Source organism: Sander lucioperca, chromosome 4 (assembly GCF_008315115.2).
Source record: "Sander lucioperca isolate FBNREF2018 chromosome 4, SLUC_FBN_1.2, whole genome shotgun sequence".
Taxonomy (NCBI): Eukaryota; Metazoa; Chordata; class Actinopteri; order Perciformes; family Percidae; genus Sander; species Sander lucioperca.
This window is the reverse complement of record NC_050176.1, coordinates 43,751,011-43,777,480: the sequence shown is the minus strand read 5'-3', so window position 1 is coordinate 43,777,480 and position 26,470 is coordinate 43,751,011. Positions and strand designations below refer to the sequence as shown.

Sequence of the window (26,470 nt, the reverse complement as noted above, 5' to 3'; positions counted from 1 at the left end):
CTTTAAACTCAACTAAGGAAGTCAAATCTGTAACTTTGGCAGAAAGGCCTTATAAGTAAATACACAGGTATATGCTTATAATTCCTATTTGTCAGTGATGACAATCTGACATTGTTTTTTATTAATCACAGTGGTGGTAAATCGACGGTGCTGTGATAAATGCCATTCAGTGGCCATTCCTTTTTCATTTCAGTCCCTTTACAAAAGAAGTATTCTTCAAAATTCACTGAAAATAAACTGGCATAAAATGATGATGCATGCATAAATTCCAAAAAGTACATCAAATGCACCAAATGTCAAAAGACTTCATTCTCCTGTAATGCAATGCAATGATGTTACATTGTGAGAGCAAATCTGCTGTGTATGGTAAATGTTACACAGGAGTTGTAGTAACAAATGTTGCTGTAGTTGCAGTTTATTTTTAGATGTTTTAAAAATCCATCATCAGCACTGCAGTTTCTCATTTCAAAGAAATAATGTGTTTATTTGTGGAGCATCTTATGTGTGGGAATTTCAGTAGAATGAGGTAGATGCTCATCTTTTGTAGGTAACATGTTTATTTATTTTAATTCAATGAGAATCATCCAGAAAACCCATGGGTTCATGCTGAGTTTTGGCCTCAGTGTCTGCAAGTTCTGAGAAATCTTAAAATACTTGCATTGTAAAAAAAAAATAAAAAAATACTTGATCCCAGTTAACTAGCATTTAAAAAAATTAGTTTTTCGTTTCGTTTTTATTACTTTTGTTCAAAATTCGTATTTGATTAATGCTTTTATCTTTTATTTTCTCCCAAGTACTGTAGCTTTTTATGCATTATCATTAATTTACTATTATTTAGATTTGGTTGAGCGTTTAAAATGTTCTTAAAGGCTTGATTTAAGCATATGCAGACTCGTAGCCAGTACAGATTTGATGCACAGTGTGATAATGCCTTGATGTAGCTGCGCACGCATGCGCGCTGCCGGACAACAGTGACTAGACATTCGGTCATAGAAGCGGTGGAGGGGGCGCTCGAGCCGCGTCGATGAAACAAATCTACGCTTGAAGGCAGATTACCAAGAGGGTGAGTAGACTAATTGCGTCAACTGCTGCGCCTTATTTTATTCCCCACAAATATCAACTCGGGAGCGCAGAAATTCAGCCAGGACCGACTGTCCTGTTGATGCGGGTAGGTCAGTCGCACAAGCACAGTCCGCCATTCCCCTTTTTATATTTAACGAGACACCCCATCATGGTCTGAGTGAGGAAATTCTCAGTGTCATGGGCTCATCTGCATAATTTACTAAATTTCCCCGCGTTCAGTTCAAATGCAATGGTAGACCCTGCAGCTGTAATTGCATATGCGCGGAACGGGTGACTTGGTGCAGCAGCAAGAGAATGGAGAGTCTTCATCTGATAGGCGTTGGATAAAATTCACCCATATCTTGCAAAGATTGTGCACTTAACTTCATTTATCAGAAAAGCATAGTTGAAGGCATAGATGCAGCCTCACTGTCACGATATTAACAGACTTGTCTAATTAAACTACTAAATGAATGTTAATTTAGATCACTAACTTTTGCATATTGCATTGCCATATTTTTGGGTTTTGCAAAGATCATGTGCTCTCTGTCACTCCCTCTCACCGTCTCTTCTTCATTTCTTTCAGCCCCTTGCTGCTCATCCAGGGGCAGGAGATCCAGGGCGATGTCGACACCAGATCCCCCCATGGGAGGCACCCCTCGCCCAGGTCCTTCCCCTGGACCGGGTCCCTCCCCTGGGGCTATGCTGGGCTCCCCAGGCTCCTCTCACAGTATGATGGGCCCCAGCCCTGGCCCTCCATCCTCGGGACACTCCCAGCCAGGGCCCTCTGGATACGGCCAGGACAACATGCACCCTCTGCACAAAGTAAGGATGTACAAACACCCAACATCCCGCTGAGACACACTACCACTGTTAATTCCAGTCCTTTAGGAAACATAGGTGGAGTGTCAGCAGTTATTTTTAAATCCATATACCACACATTTAATGCTATTTATGCATATTAAGGAGTTTAAACATCACATTTACATGATCTGTAGACTCTACCATGCAGCTATATTGACATTAATTCCACAGCAAAACATAAAACTTGATCAACTGTGGACAAGGAAGATTTGCATATTATTTATATGACTGGACCGTCACTTTAAATTTCTTAATGGCTCCACTATATTTCATTTCATTTATTTATTTATCTCGAACAATCAACAATGTTGCAAGACAAAAAAGGTAAAACCATAAAATAAAACACAAACAATCAGAATTTAACAACAACAAAAAACAAAACAAAAACAAAATAAAAAATATAAAAGGGATTAGTTCGAGAAGGAACAGGCGGAAGCAAATAGCTTATTTGGTCCTGCCCCTTATTTCACAAAATCATATTATTACAAAGTAAATAGATATGCAAATACAGCATACAATCTTTCGGTCTTACAATAACTTACAACAATACAATAATATTAGGGCTGTCAAACGATTATTTTTTTTTAATCGCTGAATTAGTATATATATCTATAGTTAATCGCGATTAATCGCATATTTATCACATGATTAAAATTCTATTATTTTGCATTTCAGAACTGTTTTTAAGTACATCTTAACAATGGAAAGCAATTCTTACCAGTGTATTTTGACTGGGAATCAAATGAATGCAATGAAAGTTACTTTATGAACTTGACTTTAAGATTTGTATTTGTTTATTATTTATTTACTGTAAACAAAAGAAAAATGTGTGAATCTGTCATTATTGCACAATTACTCCAAGTACCTAACTAAAAATCCCTATCCTTACCAGAGTCAATATAGTGTTTAGTAACTCCTAAATAATTGATTACTCACTGACGTCCAGTGATCACCGGTTAATGAGACAGCGTTTGTACTTTGCAGCTGTTCCAGTTAGGCTGCTTTCTCCGTGTCATACAGGCTGTGTATGCGTGAAACTACTGTCCCCCTCGACCGTAACGAGACAGGTCAGAACATGCCAACCGTAGTACGTCTTTAAGACCCGAGTCCTCTACAATGCTGACAGGTCTGCAGTTAGTTGCCACCCATTTCGCAAGAGCTGTAGTAATTTTTTGTGATTTGGTTTCATCCACAGGTCGGCAAGTAGCACTCTCCAAAATAGTGCTTTGCCTGAGTGGGTAGCATGCTAGTGGGTAGCATCAACCTGAGTCACGTTAATTAGCTTGTAGGTGGTAGCTCAAGCTTGACGTGCTTCGGTGATATTTTAATTCAGCTTTACACAATGTGCATATGGCTTTCGACTTGTCTACGAACCGTCATTCAGATTGTGTTGCTGCTGTCTTTCTCCATCATGCCTGCAGCAGCAGGATGTGTTACGAGGAAGTATGGCAGCTTGATGATAAGTAACGGTGCAGCAAAGGGTCAAAATAGTAGCCTGTTAGGCACAACTCAAAGCCGAGTGAAGTGTAAAATAAATGAATAAATGCCGGCATGCGATTAAAAAAAATGAACGCCCTTAAACGGCCCTTAATCGCATCGCGATTAACGCGTTAATGCTGACAGCCCTAAATAATATACAACAATACCTATAAATTACAAATTCCAATCCTATGTTTCAGTTTATTCTTTTCTGTATTGGTCAAGTAATGATGAATGAAGAATGATATTATGGCTCTGTTTGATGTCATTGTTCAGTCCATTCCATAAGGTCACCCCACAAACTGAAACGCAATCGGCACATGCTGACACTGGCACATTTTATCACTCATCCATATTTGGGAATGCAGTTATTACTTTTAGCCTGTAATACCTGTAAATAACTGCAGCTGCATATTCATCCATACATTATTATTGTACATTATCTTACAACTCCTTAGATTTTATATATTATTAGTTTTATTATTTATTTTAATTTGCTTTTTCTTTAGCAGCACTGTATTGTGATTGCAACTGAAACTACTTAATCATTTTAAATAGGATGATAGTTTCATTCTAACCTTGTTAGATTTCTCCCACAGCCCATGGAGAGCATGCATGAGAAGGGCATGAGTGAGGAGAGCCGCTTCAGCCAGATGAAGGGACTATCTATGAGACAGGGCGGGCACAGTGGTATGGGCCCCCCACCCAGTCCTCTAGACCAACACTCGCAAGGTAGGCACGCTATATAGTAATTTCAATTTCATTTCATCCTTTCCATCATTGTGTAAGACAAGTTGTGTTCTGGTTGTGTGGCATGGCTGGCTCATAATGTAGGGAGTGTCACTGTTGTCGCAAATCATCAAATAACCCATGAGCCATTGTTTTCAAACTCTTTAACGCATTTCTTTTAATATCAAAATACAAAAAATTGTACAATGGCTCAGTCTAACAAAGGGGCTGTTAACAGTCAGGTAGCAACTGTGTAGCTTGGCCTCTGCATGCAGTCTGCTATAAGGAAGGGATACAGGAAATGAAACAACACAGTCAGCAAGACAGACAGGCTTAGCACTGGGAATAAGAGTTAAAAATATTATGAAGTAGCAGTCTGGCAAGATTACGCTGCAGGCTCTTGTTAAAGGAATAGTTGTGACATTTTGGGAAATCAGAGTTAGATGAGAAGTTTGATAGCACTCTCATTTTGGTACAGTAAAATACAAAGCTACAGCCAGCAGACAGTTAGCTTAGCTTAGCATAAAGACTGGAAGTGGGGACGAAGCTAGCCAGGCTCTGTCCAAAGGAACAACATCCACCTATAAGCTCCTCTAACTCACTGCTTCACATGTTGTATTTGTTTTATTTTAATATGAGCCACAAACACCAAACACAAATAGTGAAGTGCAAAATTACTATAATGGTTTGTGGTTTTATGGGTATTATGTGTAGAAATGTTTCTTTCTGTCTGTGTCTCCCAGGATACCACTCTCCATTAGGGGGCTCTGACCACTCCAGCCCTGTCCCTTCAAATGGTCCCCCCTCTGGACCTCTTATGCCATCGTCCTCTTCCTCCTCCTCCGGTGGTCCAGGCTCTGCCCCTACACCTTTAGATGGCCCCAGTGGAGATCAACACACTCTTGGTCCCAATAACCGGCCTGGCCCTCCAGGTAGCTCCGGCCCAGGCCCCAGCCCTGGACCCAGCCTGGGCCCCAGTGTCTCCACCCTTGGATCTGGCCTTGAATCTGGAGTCCCTCCAGGCCCTGGAGGCCCTGGTGGCCCTACTCCCTTTAACCAGAACCAGCTTCACCAACTCAGAGCCCAGATCATGGCTTATAAGATGCTGGCCCGTGGGCAGCCACTGCCAGACCACCTCCAAATGGCTGTCCAAGGGAAGAGGCCCATGCCTGGGATGCAGCAGCAGCAGTCCATGTCCAGTTTGGCTCCTGGATCTGGAGGCGGGCCAGTAGGTGGACCAGTAGGACCAGTACCAGTGCCTGGGCCAATGGGCTCAGGCTACAGTCGAGCTCATGGTAAGCATGCATGGGGAATGTCTGGAATACCAAGCTATATGCTATGGTCTGATGGGTAATTGATAGAAGACACATTTGTACCTAACATTGAATCTAGTTAGCTGCACATTTTTTACTAATGTCATATTTTCAAATTTATATTTTGTGTTATATATGTGCCATTAGTCTTAAGACCTATTTGTTTCTTTAGGAATGATGGGTCCCAACATGCCTCCTCCAGGCCCATCAGGCACTCCAGCTGGAATGCAGGGACAAAACCCAAACGGACCTCCCAAGTGCTGGCCAGAAGGTATATGGTGTTGTTGCAAGACTTTAGTTGAACTTGTTGAATGTGAGTAGCTCAGGTATTAGAGCAAGAGGGGCTAAGTGAGAGCTAGTATGTCCATATCAATTTCAATTATGACCTCTTATCCAAGTAAGAACACAAATTAGTTAGGATAGGAACAGTATGTTCATATACAAATTTATGAGGCCAATTTTTGTCCTTTTATTAAAATCATAATTTAAGATTATCTTGATAAGAGTTTATGGCTTTAGCATTATGTTCACATTGTAGACCCTGGCCCATTATACTGTAATGATAAAGACACTCATTGCCTGCATCTTCTTACATTTATTCTACCTTCCAGTATTTTCCTAATATATATTCCAAGCAAACTATTTCTGAATATTTAAAGGTGCCCTGCTGAGTTTTCTTGTAAACAATTGTTTACATCCATGTTTACATGCTAGCAGTCTTCTTCAGCCCTGTCTTTGTTGGTGCATTGCTCAGTGTCTTGGTGCCTTACCGCTACCAATTGTTGATCAATGGAATAGCGTGAAAACAACAGAAGGAATGTGTACGTCGTCACCCGCATGTGTGCCCTAATGGGTGTGCACTGCAAACAATATGGGGGCCCACTCATAAAATCAATGTTCCATAGTGCTACCAGTGGTTATAAACTCCACAAGTTACCGTTAAAAATAAAATGCACAACCTTCCATACAGCAGAAGATTTTAGGTTTCAGTGTCCTGTTGTCTAAATGTTGCTTGAACCCTACAAAAAAACAGAATTATAGGGGAGACACTAAACTTTTAATTTTGTTACCATTAAAATTATACATTTTCTATACATTGAATGTAGCCTTCATTCCCACACTTCACTTCCCTCCAGGCCCCATGGTGAATGCAGCAGCCCCCTCCAACGCACCCCAGAAGCTTATTCCCCCTCAGCCCACTGGTCGACCCTCTCCTGCCCCGCCTTCAGTTCCCCCCGCTGCCTCCCCAGTAATGCCTCCACAGACTCAGTCCCCCGGCCAGCCGACACAGCCTACTCCCATGATGCCTTACCATGCCAAGCAGAACCGCATTACCCCCATTCAGAAACCCTGTGGACTCGACCCAGTGGAGATACTGCAGGAGAGGGAGTTCAGGTATGTCTCATCTCATTTACTTTTTCTGGAGTGGGAAATGACGGAATCTGAAGGGTTGAATGGTTACTCTGTACTGTACTACAAGCAGTACATTGCTGAAGAGTTTTTGCTAAATTTGTCGTTTTTTTCATTGTGTTCAAAACGTTTAATAAGCTTTTTCTTGTATACTGTCTAACAGAGGTATTCAAAATCAAAAGTACAAAAAAACCTAAAGCATGGATAATTCATAATAAAATACAACTTAGTACTCCCTCAGGTTACAGGCTCGTATCACTCATCGTATTGCTGAGCTGGAGAACCTGCCGGGCTCTCTGGCTGGTGATTTACGTACCAAAGCTACTATAGAGCTCAAAGCCCTCCGACTGCTTAACTTCCAGAGACAGGTACAGTTTGCGCTACATCATCAAGCTTCATATTTTTACCTCCAACCTTCACAACATCACATGTTTGAGTTTTTTCAGTGATGGTGGTTGTGTTAATGATGAGTCCATGTTTGTATATTTGTCTGTTTGCATGACTCTCCACAGCTGCGTCAAGAGGTGGTGGTGTGTATGCGTCGTGACACAGCTCTAGAGACTGCCCTCGATGCCAAGGCCTACAAGCGAAGCAAGCGTCAGTCTCTGCGAGAGGCGCGCATCACGGAGAAACTGGAGAAACAGCAGAAGATTGAGCAAGAGCGCAAACGCAGGCAGAAACATCAGGTAGAGGACATATACAGTCATGATGTTGCCTTTGATAAGATTAAAAGTGGTATTTTTGATTGACTCCTCTCTTTTCCTGTTTATTGTCTTCTCTGTCCTTCATCCCATACAACTCTTACCTTAGGAGTATCTCAACAGCATCCTGCAGCACGCCAAAGACTTCAAAGAGTACCACCGCTCCATCACAGGCAAAATGCAGAAACTGACCAAATCTGTGGCCACCTACCATGCCAATACTGAACGGGAGCAGAAGAAAGAGAATGAGCGCATTGAGAAAGAGAGGATGAGGAGGCTCATGGTAAGAAGAAACCACACAGTTACACACTTACCAAAATACACACACCCTCCTTCACACACTGTATATGTGTCTGTCCTCCCAGGCTGAGGATGAGGAGGGCTATCGTAAACTTATTGACCAGAAGAAGGATAAGCGCCTGGCCTATCTGCTGCAGCAAACTGACGAGTATGTCGCCAACCTCACCGAGCTGGTCAGAGCTCACAAAGCTGCGCAGGCCCTCAAGGAGAAAAAGAAGAAGAAGAAGAAAAAGAAGAAGGTATGGAAAACAGGAGCTCCGGCACCAGTGATCTTTGTTTGGGATAATTAATGACTTTGAGAGATGAATGTGATCTCTGTTGTGATTCGCCAACTTCTTCTTGTCTTGCAGTTGGAGAATGCTGAGGGTCCTACTCCTGTCATGGGTCCTGATGGCGAGGTGAGCAGATGCAGCAGCTGTAATGATGGCATTTAAAGGTTAACCTTGTATAGGTTACTATAAATCTGTCCAAGTAAGGAAGAGGTAGTTTAAGCAGATATTCAAAGTCACTGATTTTGTGATACACTTTCTCTTCAAATATGCTGGGTTCACATTGCTGCTTTGTTTTGTTGCTTTCAGTGATCTCCATAGAGACCTCCTTTTAAACACAGCATAGATTAAATTTCACACAAAGCTTCAGGGGGTAATGTTTTCCTTTTTAGTGTTGCCATTGCAAAAAGTAAAATCTGCACACAGTTCTTTGCTCCCAAAATGATTCTTTTGTTCACTGTTACTGTGCAACATGTTGATCAACTAGATTTCATCAGACACAAAGCGGCACGAACAAACATCACTGTATTACATCTGTATTATACTGTATATACATATCTCAAAATAAATCTGCACCTGGTGACCAAACTTAAAAGCCATTGGCCATAGCCCACGTCAGCCTTGTATGCATGTTCAGAAAACAAGGAAGTAAATAATCTATCAGAGGTGACAACAATTATAATGGAAAACAATATGATCAACTGTCAAACAAATCCCCAAAGAGAATAAAATGTGTGTAAAAGTGTAGAAATAATATTCATGCAGCATACACTGACTACAAAATTATAATTGGATGTTTGCGTGACACTTATTGGTTGTTAAATTGGCCAAACAGCAGCAGCATTATGATCACTAATGTAAACTTAACTTCTACACACAGTAGCTTTGTCTCATTTCAATTAGCCACTATTTAAACCCAGCCTAATGAGACTCGCCCAGTCCAAAAGATAACTTAAACCGAGATAGGTAACTTACCTCCTCCCCTGCAGCCTCTCGATGAGACGAGTCAGATGAGTGACCTGCCTGTAAAGGTCATCCACGTTGACAGTGGGAACATCCTGACAGGACTGGACGCTCCAAGAGCTGGACAGCTAGAGACCTGGCTGGAGATGAACCCTGGGTGAGACTGGCTGTACAGAGGAAGAGTGACATTTGTATGAAAATGTGTGTGTGTCTATGGCTGTAGGTACAGCAATGCTCTAGTTAGCCTGCTGATCTGTTGATTAAAATACTGAATCTTGGCAAAGGAAGACTTGCCATGAAATTCATGGCCCAGAAGGGACTAATTGAAAATCTGTGGTGAATTCTCATCCGGCACCATCAACTGGCTTGAACCTTAGTTGTAACTTAGATTTATGCTAGATACGATAAGATAAGATAGACTTTATTAATCCCAGACTGGGGAAATTCCTGTGGATGGTAAAGATGCTAACTTAAATTTGTCTTGCAGCCAGGTAAAATATAGAACACAAAGAGATTTAAAAAAAAAAAGTTCTGTTCTAAAACTAAGGCAGCGCTGATCAAATACAAATCAAGATTCTGTAACTGCATTGCCTATTTCTCGCCTTAAATGTTTACAGAAACATATTTTAGAAAACTGTTTGCTGTAAAATGAGAATGTTTGTGACCATGTCGAGACAAAGCCAAGCCCCAGCAAACTTTCTCATTTTACAGCTAAACAGTACACTAAAATATGTTTCTGAAAAAATTATGTGAGAAATAGGCTATGCAGTAAAAGAATCTTGATTCATATTTGATCATTGCTGCCTAGTTTGAGGGGTTTAACCTCAGTTCCCAAGCAGTACTGACTGTGTCAGAGACTCCTCGCCTCTGATTGGTTGTTTTCCTTATGCCGTTAGGAGCACCAGGAGGAGGCAGAGGAATGTGAGTACTGTCAGGATATAGTGACAGTTTGAACAAATATGACAAGAAGTTGGAGTTAAGAGTTAGAGTAAAAGTTTAAGGCTTTTAGGTGTGTGATTAAAAATTAACATCTGCATAAGGACGACCTGTACAGTTAAAAGGTTCAGACACAGGGGCTGATAGTCAATCTGATTTGAGTATGCATGTATTTTGTCCAGTTATGAGGTGGCTCCTCGCTCAGACAGTGAAGACAGCGAGGAGGAGGAAGAGGAGGAGGTGGGTTGTTTTAAAAGACATGTTTAAAGCCAGTTTCATATTCACTGCTCCAATCACTCACAAGCTGTCTGGCAGGAGGAAGAGGAGGAGCCTCAGCCATCAGCTACTCAGGTGGAGGAAAAGAAGAAGATTACAGACCCCGACTGCGAAGACGTGTCAGAGGTGGATGTCCGACACATCATCGAGTGAGTACATATAAGGAGTACTACACTTGGATACATTTTTCTACCATTTATGTTCTCAGGGCCACCCAAACAAAAAATACATGTGATCATAAGGTATTTACAAAAAGTGTACACCAAATGACTTTATGCCATAATTAATAATACAACTGTTATGTGTTTCCTCTGCAGAAATGCTAAACAGGACGTGGATGATGAATATATCGGTGCAGCGTTTGCCCGAGGCCTCCAGTCTTATTATTCTGTGGCTCACGCTGTCACAGAAAAGGTGGAGAAACAGTCCAGTTTGCTAATAAATGGACAACTCAAACAGTATCAGGTGAACAAGCAAAATCAGATAGATTACATGATATTCTCTACCTTGCCATACACAAATACATTTTTGAATTTTATGACTTGACAAAGGAGATAAATGCTTTATTTGACTGTCAGATTAAAGGTCTGGAGTGGCTGGTTTCCCTCTACAACAATAATCTGAATGGGATCCTGGCAGATGAGATGGGTCTGGGAAAAACCATCCAGACTATCGCCCTCATCACATACCTCATGGAGAACAAACGGCTCAATGGTCCCTACCTCATCATTGTACCCCTCTCGTTAGCATAACCTCTTTATTTGCAAAAATATCTTGTTGTTTTGTTCTTATTCCTCATGGAAGTTATTTACACAAACACTACAAATGAAGAAAAACAGATTTTGTAGTATTCCGAATAAATTGCTGAATGATAACAGAGCTGCCTCTCATTGACAGAACTCTTTCTAACTGGGTGTATGAGTTTGACAAGTGGGCACCGACAGTCGTGAAAGTGTCCTACAAGGTGGGTTTTTGCAGCCAAAACGTGTGTTTCTACAAATGCACTTAATCTCACTCAATTGTTTTGTAGCTTTTGCTTTTATTGTCAAATATTGAGACCTGCTGAAGTCGATGTATTGAAGGAGATGATGCTTTTTTTTATATAACTATTTCTTTTATATTTGTAATTTAAAATTTTTCTTCTTTTAGGGGTCTCCTGCTGCCAGGAGAGCCTTTGTCCCCCAACTGCGCAGTGGCAAGTTTAATGTTTTACTCACCACTTACGAGTACATCATCAAGGATAAACAAGTACTGGCCAAGGTGAGATGGGATGTACAAACACAAGCAGAAGGACACTCACAAACACACCCAGGCAGTCATAGTAAAATTATTTTTTGTTAAAATTTGATTTTGCTTGAGGTTTTGATGTGTTTTTCTTTGTCATCTCCCACTTCCTAAATCCCCAAAGTCTGAAAGTGTTTTATCCTGGCCAATCTGACCGCCCCCTATGCTGCATCTCAGTGCTTTCTCCTAGGTGCTGCCACACTGACACCACCTGTATACCGCGTCTCCCACTGTCCTCTGTGAACGTCATGCTGCTATGCACTCATGTAGTCATATAGGCTTCCTGACTGCTCAAAGGTGGGTGTTATTCCCCATGTGGTGGTTCAAGGCTTTGGCTTGGGACTGAGCCACCATGGTCATGAGGACACTGGATAAGAGATCTTCCTTATGACCACTTTATGTCTTTGGTTGGTTTGGATCCAATGAGACAGAATAGTCACAGTTTTATCTAAATGTACTCCTCTCCTCACTCCTTTACCTCAACCCCACCAGATTCGTTGGAAATACATGATTGTGGACGAGGGCCACCGTATGAAGAACCACCACTGTAAGCTGACCCAGGTCCTGAACACCCACTACCTGGCCCCACGGCGAGTCCTACTGACAGGAACGCCGCTGCAGAACAAACTACCTGAGCTCTGGGCGTTGCTAAACTTCCTCCTGCCCACCATCTTCAAGAGTTGCAGCACCTTTGAGCAGTGGTTCAACGCCCCTTTCGCTATGACTGGAGAGAAGGTGGAGAGAGTGACTCAGCTGTGGCCACATCCCATTCCTTTTTTTAAAAAGTGTTTGAGATGACAACAGGCAGGAGGTATATTGTCTTTCTTGCCAAATAACTTTCTGCTTCTTTTACTCTCCAGGTGGACCTTAATGAAGAGGAGACCATCTTGATAATCCGTCGTCTCCACAAAGTACTTCGCCCCTTCCTGTTACGCAGATTAAAGAAGGAAGTGGAGGCACAGCTTCCAGAGAAGGCATGTTTCACCTACTACTTACAACACACACACAGCAAACACACTAACATATACACATGCAAATAGACAAGCACATATTAGTCCAGATGATCTGCTAATGGATGGGAAACAAATCCTCAAGTGTTCTCTAGTATTTTTTATTTTTTAATATTTGCAATGCCGGTAAATGTAATTTAATTCCACCTCTCTCTTCTCTCCGTCAGGTGGAATACGTGATCAAGTGTGACATGTCGTCCCTTCAGAGGGTGCTGTACAGGCACATGCAGGCCAAGGGGGTCCTGCTCACTGATGGATCAGAGAAGGACAAGAAGGTGAGGACATAAACACTTAAACGCTGTGGATATTTGGTTCGGGCATCCTTATAACTAAACAACACCAAAATAAAATTGTCTCTACTCCATGTGTGTTATGATACATGATAGTTTTTAAAAAAAAAAATAGGCCTCAGTAATACATGGCACTAGATGATTTATATAACACTTGGAGATTTATTAAAGGTGACAGGTCTAGAACATATACTGCGATTTGTGCCAGAGTTGGTGTTTGGCTTTTACTGTCACAAAAGACTTGAATTATTTGACATTTATAAATATTTTTTAGGGAAAGTTGCGAGTGAAATAAAATCTGATCTTTTTTGTTGTTTGTTTAGTTTTATTTTCATTCTTAGGGTTATTATTATGATTCTTGGCTCTCACATTTAAAAACGTATTGCTTTAATTGAAGCCTTGAGAGAGAATTGATGACTGTCCGTGGACTAACCTTTATGAATAAATATTGAATGAAAGAATACAATTGTGATTACAAGCCATACGAATTGTCTCATTGTGTTTACCAGGGTAAAGGTGGCACAAAGACGCTGATGAACACCATCATGCAGCTGAGGAAGATCTGTAACCACCCTTACATGTTCCAGCAGATAGAGGTACTATTGAGGAGTGTGATGCAAAAATATGTATTTGTTTCACTGTGTATTGTGTAGATTTGTCAGGATATAAGGAGCCAGTGGGGCGGCTGTGGCTCAGGAAGTAGAGTGGGTTGTCTACTGATTGGGTTGGTGGTTCAATCCACTGATCCCCAATTGCTGATGGTTAGGCCAGCACCCTGCGTGGTAGCTCGCTGCCATCGGGGGGTGTGTGTGTGAATGAACGGCAAAAACCTTAAAAGCGCTATATAAATGTATCCATTTACCATGTGTGTCTCTTTCCACACAAAGTTGACTTTATGGCGATGCTGAAGGGAGCAGAACAATACAAGCTTCAAAATAAAGCCACATACTAAAGTGTTTGCCTTTGTGGGCCCTATTGTAACGATCTAAGCGCACGGCGTGAAGTGTTTGTACCTTGGCACATTGCTGTTATGATGGAGGATTTGCAGAGTAATATTTTTATTTGTAATCTTTTGCATGTTTGTGTGCTGCTGCGCTTCCATGTGTGCGTGTGTAACAAGCATAGTGTGCGCGCTGTGCATAAGCCTAGGCGCATTTTATTAATGCTCTGTTAAAATAACAATGAACTGCTGCGCTATTGACTTTAGACCAGGTTTTTGTTGGTCAATGGCACGATCACCGCTGCCTCAAGATAGCAATACGCCAAGAATTCACCTGAACACACCTCCCTGTAAGATGGGCGCAGGTGCATTTGCTATTTAAACGACGTGAGCGCTGGACGGTCTTAAAATAGCAAAGACACTTTGTGCCGCGCTGTGCCGGCTGCAAGATAGGGCTCTGTGTATGTGTCTAAATTACAGAATACATTCTCGATTGCTTTTGTAGGAATCTTTCTCTGAACATTTAGGATTCTCTGGTGGGATAGTCCAGGGGTAAGTACTAATTCCACTTCAAGATCAACATTACACATACACAAACTGTAACCCTTGTAACCCAACCACCTACCTTTACGTCAGTCCTGACCTGTATCGGGCATCAGGAAAGTTTGAGGTGTTGGATCGAATCCTGCCAAAGCTGAGAGCCACAAACCACAAAGTGCTGCTCTTCTGTCAGATGACCTCACTCATGACCATCATGGAGGACTACTTTGCCTATCGCAGCTTCAAGTATCTGCGTCTAGATGGTGATACACTTTACTTACTGTGTATACGTGTTTGTGAATTTGTCCTTTATTCTTATTGTATTTCATTAATTCCTTTTCCTTAAATCTTGTTTCTTTTGTAACACTTTCTTGCTAAACCTTTATTTCCTTCATGTGCTTTTCTTCTCTTTCACCTCCTCCCTAACATCTCAGGCACTACAAAAGCTGAAGATAGAGGAATGTTACTGAAGACATTCAATGAACCAGGATCAGAGTACTTTATCTTCCTCCTGAGCACAAGAGCTGGAGGCCTCGGCCTAAATTTGCAGTCTGCTGACACCGTGGTTATTTTTGACTCTGACTGGAACCCACATCAGGTGGGATGCATGTTTATTTTAATTTACAAAAGACACAATTTAATAAAAAATCAAGCTGATCTCAACTTCTAGTTTAAGTTGTTAGAGCAGTTAGAGGCTAGTGTCTACAGGGCACTTGCACATAATAATAGACATGAACACAGCAACAAAGAGACCTCAGATTCAGAATCCAGAGTTTAGAGAAAAGACAATATTGGTTACTAGTAGTCAGTTTGTTTGATTCAACAAGAGAATAGTGCTGAAGTGCTGTGTGTAGTAGCTAATTGAACCTTTGCTAGCTTATGATTTGAATCACAGAGCGCCATGATTTCTTGCATAGTATTTTAAAGAAATGCATCATTTAAAAAAAAGTCAAACACAAAGTACTGTAAAACTGGAATGTGGGCGAGGAACTGAAGAGAGTACCCAGCTAGCAGTATTTTCAGATTTCAAATGTTGTAGACAAAGCCAGCTTACACGATTTAAGAATGCTACACTTATGCTTCCGCATAGGACGTCAGTTGAGTTGGTGGTCCTTTAGAGTGGATCAGGCCACCTTTGCGCACACACTGCTATAAGAATTTGGCCATATGTGGCCCAGACCACCTCCGAATGTGGTCTGAGTGATTAGATCTCAATGCGTCGTCAGAGTTTTCCACTTGTAATCGGTTCACCCAAAACGCATGTTAATGCCAGGTCTGAACAGGGCTTTTGTTCTTTTCCAGGACCTGCAGGCTCAGGACAGAGCCCACCGTATCGGTCAACAGAACGAGGTGCGTGTGCTGCGTCTTTGCACGATCAACAGTGTTGAAGAGAAAATCCTGGCTGCTGCCAAGTACAAACTTAACGTGGACCAAAAGGTCATTCAGGCTGGCATGTTTGATCAGAAGTCTTCCAGCCACGAGCGCAGGGCCTTCCTGCAGGCCATCCTGGAACACGAGGAGCAAGACGAGGTCTGGGGTCAGGAAGTCTGTCTACGCATTAATGTGTGTGCGTGCGTGCACCAGAAACAATCAGAAGCACAATTTTAAAGAGTGAGCCTGCTTATGCTCTGATTGCCGATGTGTGCTTGCTGTATTCAGGAGGAGGATGAGGTGCCAGATGATGAGACGGTCAACCAGATGATTGCCAGGAGTGAGGAGGAGTTCGATCAGTTCATGGTCAGTGTTTTGAAGATAAATTACAGCTCATACAGGTCTTTAACTACAGCCTTAACCAAAATCCTCTCCCTACATACTGTATGTTCCGTGGCCCTTTTTTTCTTCCTCTCCCTCCCTCAGCGTATGGACCTAGACAGGCGTCGCGAGGATGCCCGTAACCCACGGCGAAAACCTCGTCTGATGGAGGAGGACGAGCTGCCCACTTGGATCATGAAGGACGACGCTGAGGTTGAAAGGTTGACCTGCGAGGAAGAGGAGGAGAAAATGTTTGGACGAGGTTCTCGACAGCGGAAGGAGGTGGATTACAGCGATTCACTGACAGAGAAGCAGTGGATCAAGGTTATTAGCCTCATGCAGCAGGGGCAGAGCTGAGAAATTAATCAAATTTAAATACAACATAAAACTTCTTCGCTTCCTGGAGTAAAGGGTTGATTAGTCTTTTAATCTCTCAGTCTGTGTTTCCCGTGCAGGCGATAGAGGAGGGCACACTAGAGGAGATCGAGGAAGAGGTACGTCACAAAAAGACGACCCGCAAGAGGAAGCGTGACCGCGACCTGGATCTCCCTGGTCCCTCCTCTTCCTCGGGGGGACGAGGTCGAGGGGACAAAGACGAAGATGGGAAGAGGCAGAGGAAGAGGGGACGACCACCTGCTGAGAAACTCTCCCCCAACCCCCCCGCCCTCACAAAGAAGATGAAGAAGATCGTGGACGCTGTCATCAAGTATAAAGACAGGTAGCTCACAAGTTTTGTGGTGCTAATTCACTGACATTAAAAGATGTAGCATTGTTTTTACTGACCCATTACTCATCCCTGTTGTGGCCATCATTAGTTTCAGGACAACTTAAGGTCAAAAGAGAAGGGATGTTGCACTTCCTTGAACATTTATAGAAACTGAGAGAAGTCACCAGTTTTCACAACAGCTTACACACATTTTCTGAAATAACACTTGTTCTGCTCTCATTGAAAGTTCAAAAGTAAATATCACAAAATCAGATATTTTAAATGATGCTATCATGTATATGAATTAAACCATCAGATGTCACACAAATGGCATCAAATACATACAAAGTGAAGTAGAGCGCACAATATTTGCATAGAAGTTATTAAATAGTCACCAATAATGCATGTATATGTATATAATGTCTGTACCACTGCTGGCTGGACTTAAAGACTTAAGAATTTAAATGCATGCTATGTGGACCTACAGATTGAGAGCTTTAACTCTTACTAACGTTTATTAATTGGCTTTTATATGTTTGCTGACAGTATTTTATTTATGAAGACGTGGGGCTGTAGTTTAAGGAAAAAGTAATGTGTAGGGTTTTCCAAAAAAATGTCAAATCTACAATTAAACAGAAACTGGCAAACAGTGGTGGATCTGAACTCTAAAGCTAAAGTTTTTATTCATCTTTTTATTCATAGATACGAGTGTTTATGAAAGTTGTCTCTCACCCATAGTGTTTAAGTAGAATAAATGAACAAAGGGACATTTAATTTGATGAATTCTAAAAGTGTTTTGTCTCATCCTGATGATGTCATTTCCTGCAGCGCCAGTGGGCGTCAGCTGAGCGAGGTGTTCATCCAGCTGCCGTCTCGAAAAGAGCTGCCAGAGTACTACGAACTGATCCGCAAGCCTGTGGACTTTAGGAAGATCAAGGTTAGAGCAGAAAAAAATATTCTTTTGGGGTAGGTTGGTTACTGCAGCTGCAAAGTATCGCCCATACAACAAAAAAAGACAACAAGAAAATGTATAGGTTAACAGATACACATCACATGTTACTAAGTGATGTACATACTGTATCTTCACTGTAGGAGAGGATTCGAGGTCATCGCTATCGCAGTCTGGGTGACCTGGAGAGAGACGTTATGCTGCTCTTCCAAAACGCTCAGACCTTCAACCTGGAGGGATCACTGGTGAGACTTATGTGTACAATCTTTACTCATGGACGCAGAAAAACACCTGCTGTCCTCGTCTCTACTGTGTACTGTTCAGTGAGAGTAGTTTGTACACCTGTCACTTGGTGAAAAAAATAACTTTTTGTCTTCTTTTTATATCTCAGCCACTACTTGTCCTATATTTAGGAAACTTGGAGACTTGGTGCACCATAATTAAATGCCAAAAGTCTAATTGGTGAAATTTGTTATATATACGCGGATTGCATTGATCAGAAAGCTTTAAATAAAGGTCATTAAAGCTATAACTGCTACGTCACTGGAGAAATTATGCATCTTGTTGCTGATTGGCCCACCAGACGCCTTTATCATGCATGGCAGACGACTATTTCTGCCTGTCTCCTTTACCATAAAATGCTAAAATGTTAGTAATCATATATGAATTGTGGTTACTGAAAGTAAGTGGCCAATAACATTCCACTTGGCCCGTTGAAGTTGTCGATCCAACAGGGGTAAGGCTCCTGCTAGCTGGCTCCCACTATGGAGGGTCTGATGATGGCGATTATAAACAGTTGTTTTCTGCCATGTTTTTCTCATGTGAGCAGATATATGAAGATTCCATCGTCCTCCAGTCAGTGTTTACCAGTTTGAGGCAAAAGATCGAGAAGGAGGAGGAAAGTGAAGGAGAGGAGAGTGAGGAAGAGGAAGACGAGCTAGAGGAAGGATCAGAGACTGAATGTAAGCATGTTCCTTTTAGTTTGTTGTTGTTTGTATATGCAATTTATGTTTTAGTTAATTTGTGATTGACTTTGTCAGTAGTAAGAATGTGCTGTGATGTCCGTTTCGTCATTGATCATTTTTCGCTCGAGAGTTACATTGTTTTGAAAACACTAAAGTGCTTTTTCACGCTTTAGATTAGTCTTAGTTTTATTTATACCATAAACATGTTACGTGTGTGTGTGTATATATGTGTGTGTGTGTGTCTGTGTGTCTGTGTGTCTGTGTGTCTGTGTGTGTTTGTCTCCAGCTCGCTCAGTGAAAGTGAAGATCCGTCTGGGAAAGAAGGATAAAGGTGGAGATCGAGGGAAGGGTCGCAGCAGACGATCAGGGCGCAGCAGAGCCAAACCTGTTGTTAGTGATGACGACTCTGAGGATGAGCAGGAAGAGGTAACTCACTGTGTGTGTGTGTGTGTGTGTGTGTGTGTGTGTGTGTGTGTGTGTGTGTGTGTGTGTTTGTATGTGTGTGTTTTTGAAAGATCAATTAAAAAATATTCCTTCAGAGAGTGAAAATATTTGTCAAAATTAGTACTACGTTGAGTATGGAATTAATGATGGAAGTGCTCAGGTAAAGACTCACTTCTTTTCCATTCGTGGCTCAGTCATATGTTTCTACATGCTTGATCTCAGCAGACATAAAGCAGCAAACCTGCAGAGTGTAAAAATAACTGAATGTAAAAATGGCAGCCTATTTTCTCTTTGTCCTTAATTATGTCTGCCCAAACTGTTATGTTTTGGTTTGCAGGATATCTTAAAACATGTTGACCGATTTCAGTTAAACTTGGTAAAAAGTTGGTAATGAGGAAACAAAAGTTTTGGGTTTTTACTCAGGAATTTTAAAGCTCTTTCTTCACATTGCGGGATGCTGTTTTTTAAACTTGTTTTTATGATTTTCTCATGAGCTCTTACAACACTTGTTTGAATAAAAAAAAGTCATGACACACATATCCCATGATTGTCATCCGTTTATCAACTTTATCAGTCTTATCAGGTTTTTTTTTTTCTTTCTGATCAGGGTTGGGCTGCAGATTAAAGAATATTCTAGACATTTTCTAGTTTTCTCTTTTATCTCTCCTCCAGGAGCGCTCCCCCAGTGCCACTGACGAGGAGTCCTGAACTGTACTGTAATGTGGGAGAGAAGGGGACATAAAGGGATATTCCTCCAACTCGAGCACTGCATTTACAGTAAATAAAATACGCCTCTGTCAACTCCATCCATCCTCAGTCAAATGTCATAGGACTCAAATAGAAGGGAGGTTTGCAATACTGTCTATACAGAAACAGACATACATATTATTTGATTAGTCATATCGACATCACATGAAAACAGTACACATACAATATCATAAAATACACAGATTAATCTGACTATGCACACCACCACATTAAACTGTTTCTGTTTCTCTGCTGAGGCCCAGTCTGAAAAAGTCTAAACATAAAGGGATCAAATGAGGTTTTAACCTTTTTGTGCAATTACAGGAGAGTTTTTAATCAGTTTTAATGAGAACGGTGTCCGTGTATAGGTATGAAATCACTTCTGGGAGTCAGCTCAATGTAGAAAATATACTGCAAATGCCCTGAAGCCATTCCCCCTGTTTAGCATTTATAAGTAGTATATAAACATGTAATATAAATGGTTGATAACATACAAAAATGTAGTTGTACACAGCTATAAGGAAATGTAAGTGTTTATTAATGTACAGTAATTGTAATTCTCCTATAAAGACATATTTTATATTATTACAACTTGGTTTACTATATTATCATTATCTGTTTATAAACCAGCCTCCACTTATTGGTGACCACAGGCGGAGTTATAGCTGTTGACAAATACATTAATAAATGCTTATATCTGCCTACAAGTACGTTATAGTGTGTTATAAACCACTTATTATAAAATGTTTATCTACTGCTTTAATACCATTAAAACTAACCCAAACAGTCTTCAAGAGGAATAAAGGTTCATAAGTTCAACTCTGACATAACAAGACATTTAATTTCCAATGACGCCTATATTTATCCAAATTATTTGTTTTGGACAAATTGGGATTAAAAAATGAGTCCTTAGCTAACCTGAGGCATTAGATCTGGCGGATCCAGTAAAGTGAAGTAAACAACATTGAATGTAAACAGTAAATGTTTTCAGATAGAGCTGTGTTTTCACCCAGCTACTACCTAACATTACCTTACCTTAGCTTGCTTCTGGACATACAGACCTGATGTTTTGCCTCTGCTACACTGTGGCAAATAACACTCGGCCTCTTTGGAGCCACTGTGATTGCTGAGGTGTGTGCACATCACATATTTGTAACCAGGGCTCACTGTTTGAGTTGGAAATCCAGCCTGCTGTGGGCGCAGGGTGTTTCCAGACTTCTCAGAAGCTCTTTAGCAACCTACCACAGTTATTGGACTGAGGTTTAATGGAGTTGGGTCACGGTCACTGTATATAAAGTACAGTATAAAAACAACCTTGCTGCTGCATACCTGTTACACTTCCAATATACTGTAAGCACTTATAACTGTTGATTGTAGACTTGAAGAATCATGAGGTCGTAATTCATCAATGAGTACTGTAACTTTAACTGTTTCTCCTTCAGTTGTTGTGTGGTGACTTTAGGATTTCAGAACTGTTTTGATGTACTTTGGCACTTTTTATGGTTTTGATTTCAAGACAAAGGACCAGAGGGACAGTGGCTCCTCTCTGCTTGTGAATGCCTCATGGCCGTACGGTGTTGGATATACTGTATAGAGTATTTTTTGGAGTATAAAAAATTATGTCAATGCATGTGTGTACAGCTCACAACTTCAGTACTGTACTTTGTTCATTATGGTAGGTAAATGGAGTGAACAACATACAACCAAAGCATCTTTTTCTCCACTAAATTATTATGATCTGTCTGTGTTGTGTTGTGGGCATCGTTGCTGGATTTCAAAACGTAACAATAAATCATAGTAAAAGCTTATGTTGTCGTATGTGTAAGCTGACAGAAAATTAATCTGCAATTATTTTCATAATTGATAAATTGTAGAAGAGCATTTTTCACTATTTTCTGACATTTTATACGATCAAGAAATAATCCGCAGATTATTCAATAATGAAAATAACTTTTTATATAAATTTTACTACTCAAGATGTATTTGGATGTATTTGCTATATTCCTAATAGCTGGAGGTAATTAAGGAAGAAGGAAAGGTTTTGATGTTTTTAGAGGCTTTAGTCATCAATGATGAGAAAGTTCATTTAAATCCTGTCTACTACAAGCACTGCTGCAGTCACATTCACTTTACTCTCATCAGGTTTGTGTTTGATCTTTTGGGGGCAATAAAGCCTTGTTAGGGAACTAGGCTTCACATTTCAGGCCCAATAAACCTTAAAGGCAGAATGAGTAGGATTTGTCGGTTATGGTTTGTAAGCACAACATATAAAGTTTGCCCCAACTCAATGAGGGTTACGGTGCTCACCAGCGGGTGAAAGCCAACCCCATATTCACTTTAGTTTTGGAATGAGCTTTGTCCCCTTGGCGTTCTGGCACTTTCCCCGCCATTTTCGTAGCTTCCTTTTGGATGCGTACTTAAAATCACGCACCTGCTGGTCACTACGTTTTTTATAGACGCCCAGAAACAGCAAAATAAGAAAATACCGGTAGGGCAGAGTCTCTGCAGATACAGACACCACCACACACTTCTAATAGTCATAGGTGATGATTGGGAGGGATTATTTTTGTATTAGTCTATACATTGTTTTTAGGGAAATTCTACTCATTGTGCCTTTAAAACAGTTCTGTCATTAAATCTGTCAGATATCATGGCTCTGTTTGACCACTAGGAGGAGGTCTCATACAAACACCAGTCAGTCATTTCACTGCTCCTTATGAAGCAGGATGACTTTTTTAATTCAACCTTGTGTATTTGTATTATTTTCTCAAAACTGTCCTTGAATTTTAAGCTTTTCACAAAGGAAATGTTAGACACTGCGATGTAAAATCACTTCCTGGGAATTTAGATGTTGTTTTGGCCCAACTTGACCTTATTTCCAACATGGCCTCCAACATAACAAGAAATATAAAATCAACATTAAACTTCTCAGTAAGTCACTTCTCAGTAAGGTCATGCAAATAAATGAATACAGAAGCTCTTTATCCAGATGGTATAAACATCCTTGCTATACCCCTCATATTTCTGTTTATTTTGTAAGCGGGTTGGCTTGCACTGAGACAAACATGTTGACTGTGCAGTGTCCCTTAGGAGGAGGGAACTTGGCACATGTTTGGATGTGCTGTGTGTGGTTTTAAAAAGAACCTCGACAGTGAGGTCTGTGTTGGGGTTTGAAGTGTTTGCTTCTAGCAGTGGGGGGGGGGGGTTATAGGAACTCCTGGATCACTTCAACTCAAAACCAGCTGTTAACATCTGTTGGCGGGGATGGGGGGCAGCTCCCGAAGTCCCCACAAACAGGCAGAATCAGGGTTTTGTTAAAACTTTTCTGGAGATGTAAAAATATGTAGTTTTGGGGTTCACACATACTGTATATAATACCCTGTGCTTTGCTGATAATGTGGACAACTGTCTAAAAGCTCTTCTCTAATGACCCAAACTGAATGTAAAGGAGTAACATTCATGTCCATTTGTCTTTTTTAGTTTAAGTTTAAGTTTATCTTATTTATATAGCACTTTAAAAGCAAACCAGTTTGCACCAAAGTGCTTCACAAAGATGAAAAAATATGTATACAAGCATAAAACACACATACAGTATACAAAGATATAATGGAAATAGAACACGATTCAAGTAGAAAAAAAGTTGGGACACAATTTGAAACCCTTGAAATCAGATAAACAGAACACATATACACACATATATATATATACACACACATATATATGTGTATATATATATATCCATATCCATTCAGTGTGATTAGCGGACTAGCCCAATGCAGCACACACACTAATTGATGGTGTGTGTGTGTGTGTGTGTGTGTGTGTGTGTGTGTGTGTGTGTGTGTACATACACACACACACACACACACACATCTTTTTTAGTGTTCAAACAAGTCCATGGAGTTCCCTTTACTAGCTTCATAGTGACCCTTATACTTCTGTGTTTCAGCAATAAATCAAAAGACTACAGTTTATAGGTTCAATAAAGGAACTTTTTAAGGAGGTCATTGTTTCTCTGCATTTGTAGGCAGCAGAGATGAGTGCAGTGAAACTTTTAAGAGGAGAAAAAGCTGGTTTAGCTGTTTATATGCTTTTAAAAAATATATATATATATATATATATATATATATATATATATATATATATATATATATTTCATGATGCACAGACTTTGAAATACAAATGTTAAGACGTACACGTAAAAAGGCTTGAAGGACTGTAAGACCCAGAGAGAGTTATAAAAACAAAACACAGCACAAGCATAGACTGCCCCCAAAAAAGTGTGTGTGTGTGTGTGTGTGTGTGTGTGTGTGTGTGTGTGTGTGTGTGTGTGTGTGTGTGTGTGTAGAGTTATCAAATCTGTTGGTCCTGAGAAACTGTACATGACTTTTACAGATAGCGAAGGACAGAAAACATACACATACTGAGCAGACACAGTCAGTATTAGATAAAGTAGTGTACAGTATATTCTGTGTCTATCTCACAGAGTCTTGTTCTCTGTTTGGTATAGAGACAAATGTTGATATCAAGTGTATAATTTGAAGTCAAGGGCCTTTGAAGGCCTGCCTGGATGAATTTATGTAGACTAGCATGGATTTATATATGTAGTATTCATATAACTCAATGACTTATGTCTTCTGCACTGCTGACTGAGCTGCTCCCAGTGAGGAATATTTGAAGAAGAACTTTCTGCTGACATTCGCATTTTTTGTTTTGTTTTTTACAGAAATTGAAAGTATAATAATGAATAAAATAATGAAGGGAAACTAAATTCCATTCAGTGTGATTAGCGGACTAGCCCAATGCAGCACACACACTAATTGATGGTAGATAAGAGTAATCAGATTTGTTGGCTCAAATTCAAAAAGCTACTGGTTTATTAGGACAGCAATGGTGTTAGATAAGTATAAATTGTCCCACATCCAGCAGCAGTTTACATGTGCAGAGGAATACAATTAACATTAAAAAGATTTAAGCAAAACAAAGTTATTTTGTATTTGCTTGCATGCACATTTTGCACTTACGCAGTCTTTACCAAATAACTTTAGGATTCATGGCCAATATCGTAAAAAAACATATTGCTGCTCTCAGATGAAATTGTGTCTCCGAAATGTCAATTTTTCAGGGGAAAATATACTCACCTAAAGGATTAATTGTTAAATTTCTCGTTAGTGCAATTATCTAATCAATCAATCACATGGCAGCTGCTTCAATGCATTTAGGGGTGTGGTCCTGGTCAAGACAATCTCCTGAGCTCCAAACTGAATGTCAGAATGGGAAAGAAAGGTGATCTAAGCAACTTTGAGCGTGGTAGGGTTGTTGGTGCCAGACGGGCTGGTCTGAGTATTTCACAATCTGCTCAGTTACTGGGATTTTCACGCATAACCATTTCAAGGGTTTACAAAGAATGGTCTGAAAAAGGAAAAACATCCAGTATGCAGCAGTACTGTGAGCAAAAATGCCTTGTTGATGCTAGAGGTCAGAGGAGAACGTTACGGGCCGAGTGATTCAAGCTGATAGAAGATCAACTTTGACTCAAATAACCACCACCACTGTTGCCTGGTCTGATGAGTCTTGATTTCTGTTGAGACATTCAGATGGTAGAGTCAGAATTTGGCGTAAACAGAATGAGAACACGGATCCGTCATGCCTTGTTACCACTGTGCAGGCTGGTGGTGGTGGTGGTGGTGTAATGGTGTGGGGGATGCTATTCTATCAATATGGGCCAACATTTCTAAAGAATGCTTCCAGCACCTTGTTGAATCAATGCCACAAAGAATTAAGGCAGTTCTGAAGGCGAAAGGGGGTCAAACACGGTATTAGTATGGTGTTCCTAATAATTCTTTAGGTGAGTGTAAATAAAAACAACATCCTTGTTTTAAACTTGGTGGTTAGAGTTGGTTAGAGATAATAGACCTTTTTCACAGCAGACATGTTGACTTGTCATAGTAGGAAAAGCACAGCTGAAATTGATAACCTTGACAATGGCTCAATGCCATCAAGTGTCCCAGTAAGCTATTTCAGTGAGTCAGCATGCACAATACCAGGGCCTCTCCTAAGTAGAATTCAGCCATTACATTACATGTCATGTCATGTCATTTAGTTGACGCTTTTATCCAAAGCGACTTACAATTGCTATATATGTCAGAGGTCACACGCCTCTGGAGCAACTAGGGGCTAAGTGTCTTGCTCAGGGACACATTGGTTGATGTATCGCAGTGGGATTCGAACCTCGATTCGATTCTCCCACACCAAAGGCATGTGTCATATCCACTGCGCCATCACCACCAGCCACCATTAATGGTTTTGAATACACCTGTGCTTTTCCTACATTGACATGTCAACATGTCTGCCGTGAAAAAGGTCTATACAACAGACCTTTTTCACAGAAGACAATTTGACGTGTCACAGTCTGAAAAGCACAGGTGTAAATAATGAAATAAGTGATGGCATCCTGGCTCACTGTCATGACTTACTGGGACACTTAGAACAGAGTCCTCATTAATGTTATTACTAACACGTGTGCTTTATGACAACTAAA

At 40.7% G+C, this 26,470-nt stretch overlaps 1 protein-coding gene across 6 annotated transcripts; it reads left to right on the top strand.

Annotated features, from left to right (window-relative positions):
- Window positions 1-950: 950 nt before the first annotated feature.
- Window positions 951-21,737, top strand: LOC116040431 (transcription activator BRG1). Of its 6 annotated transcripts, none has more exons than XM_031285746.2 (34): window positions 951-1,063; window positions 1,649-1,887; window positions 4,005-4,137; window positions 4,878-5,429; window positions 5,620-5,718; window positions 6,584-6,842; window positions 7,099-7,225; window positions 7,370-7,543; window positions 7,668-7,841; window positions 7,924-8,097; window positions 8,209-8,256; window positions 9,117-9,247; window positions 10,209-10,266; window positions 10,342-10,451; window positions 10,620-10,767; window positions 10,881-11,044; window positions 11,200-11,266; window positions 11,452-11,562; window positions 12,079-12,321; window positions 12,447-12,560; window positions 12,764-12,871; window positions 13,396-13,482; window positions 14,332-14,378; window positions 14,463-14,629; window positions 14,801-14,964; window positions 15,669-15,896; window positions 16,026-16,103; window positions 16,224-16,442; window positions 16,574-16,836; window positions 17,653-17,761; window positions 17,917-18,018; window positions 18,603-18,735; window positions 19,025-19,164; window positions 19,855-21,737. In XM_031285746.2, exons 2-34 carry the CDS (start codon window positions 1,687-1,689, stop codon window positions 19,888-19,890), a joined length of 4,968 nt encoding a protein of 1,655 aa, XP_031141606.1. In that variant the 5' UTR covers window positions 951-1,063; window positions 1,649-1,686; the 3' UTR covers window positions 19,891-21,737. The 6 variants fall into 6 exon arrangements, with proteins under 6 accessions (XP_031141606.1, XP_031141605.1, XP_031141604.1 ...); XM_031285745.2 differs by having other exon boundaries at window positions 16,556-16,836; XM_031285744.2 differs by having other exon boundaries at window positions 15,669-15,929; window positions 16,556-16,836.
- The last annotated feature ends 4,733 nt before the right edge of the window (window positions 21,738-26,470 follow it).

Coding starts and splice junctions, on each gene's coding strand:
- LOC116040431 (XM_031285744.2), top strand. CDS start 1,687: ATGTCGACACCAGATCCCCCCATGGGAGGCACCCCTCGCCCAGGTCCT. Junction 11,563..12,078: donor ATAAACAAGTACTGGCCAAG/GTGAGATGGGAT, acceptor CAACCCCACCAG/ATTCGTTGGAAATACATGAT. Junction 15,930..16,025: donor AAGTCTGTCTACGCATTAAT/GTGTGTGCGTGC, acceptor TGCTGTATTCAG/GAGGAGGATGAGGTGCCAGA.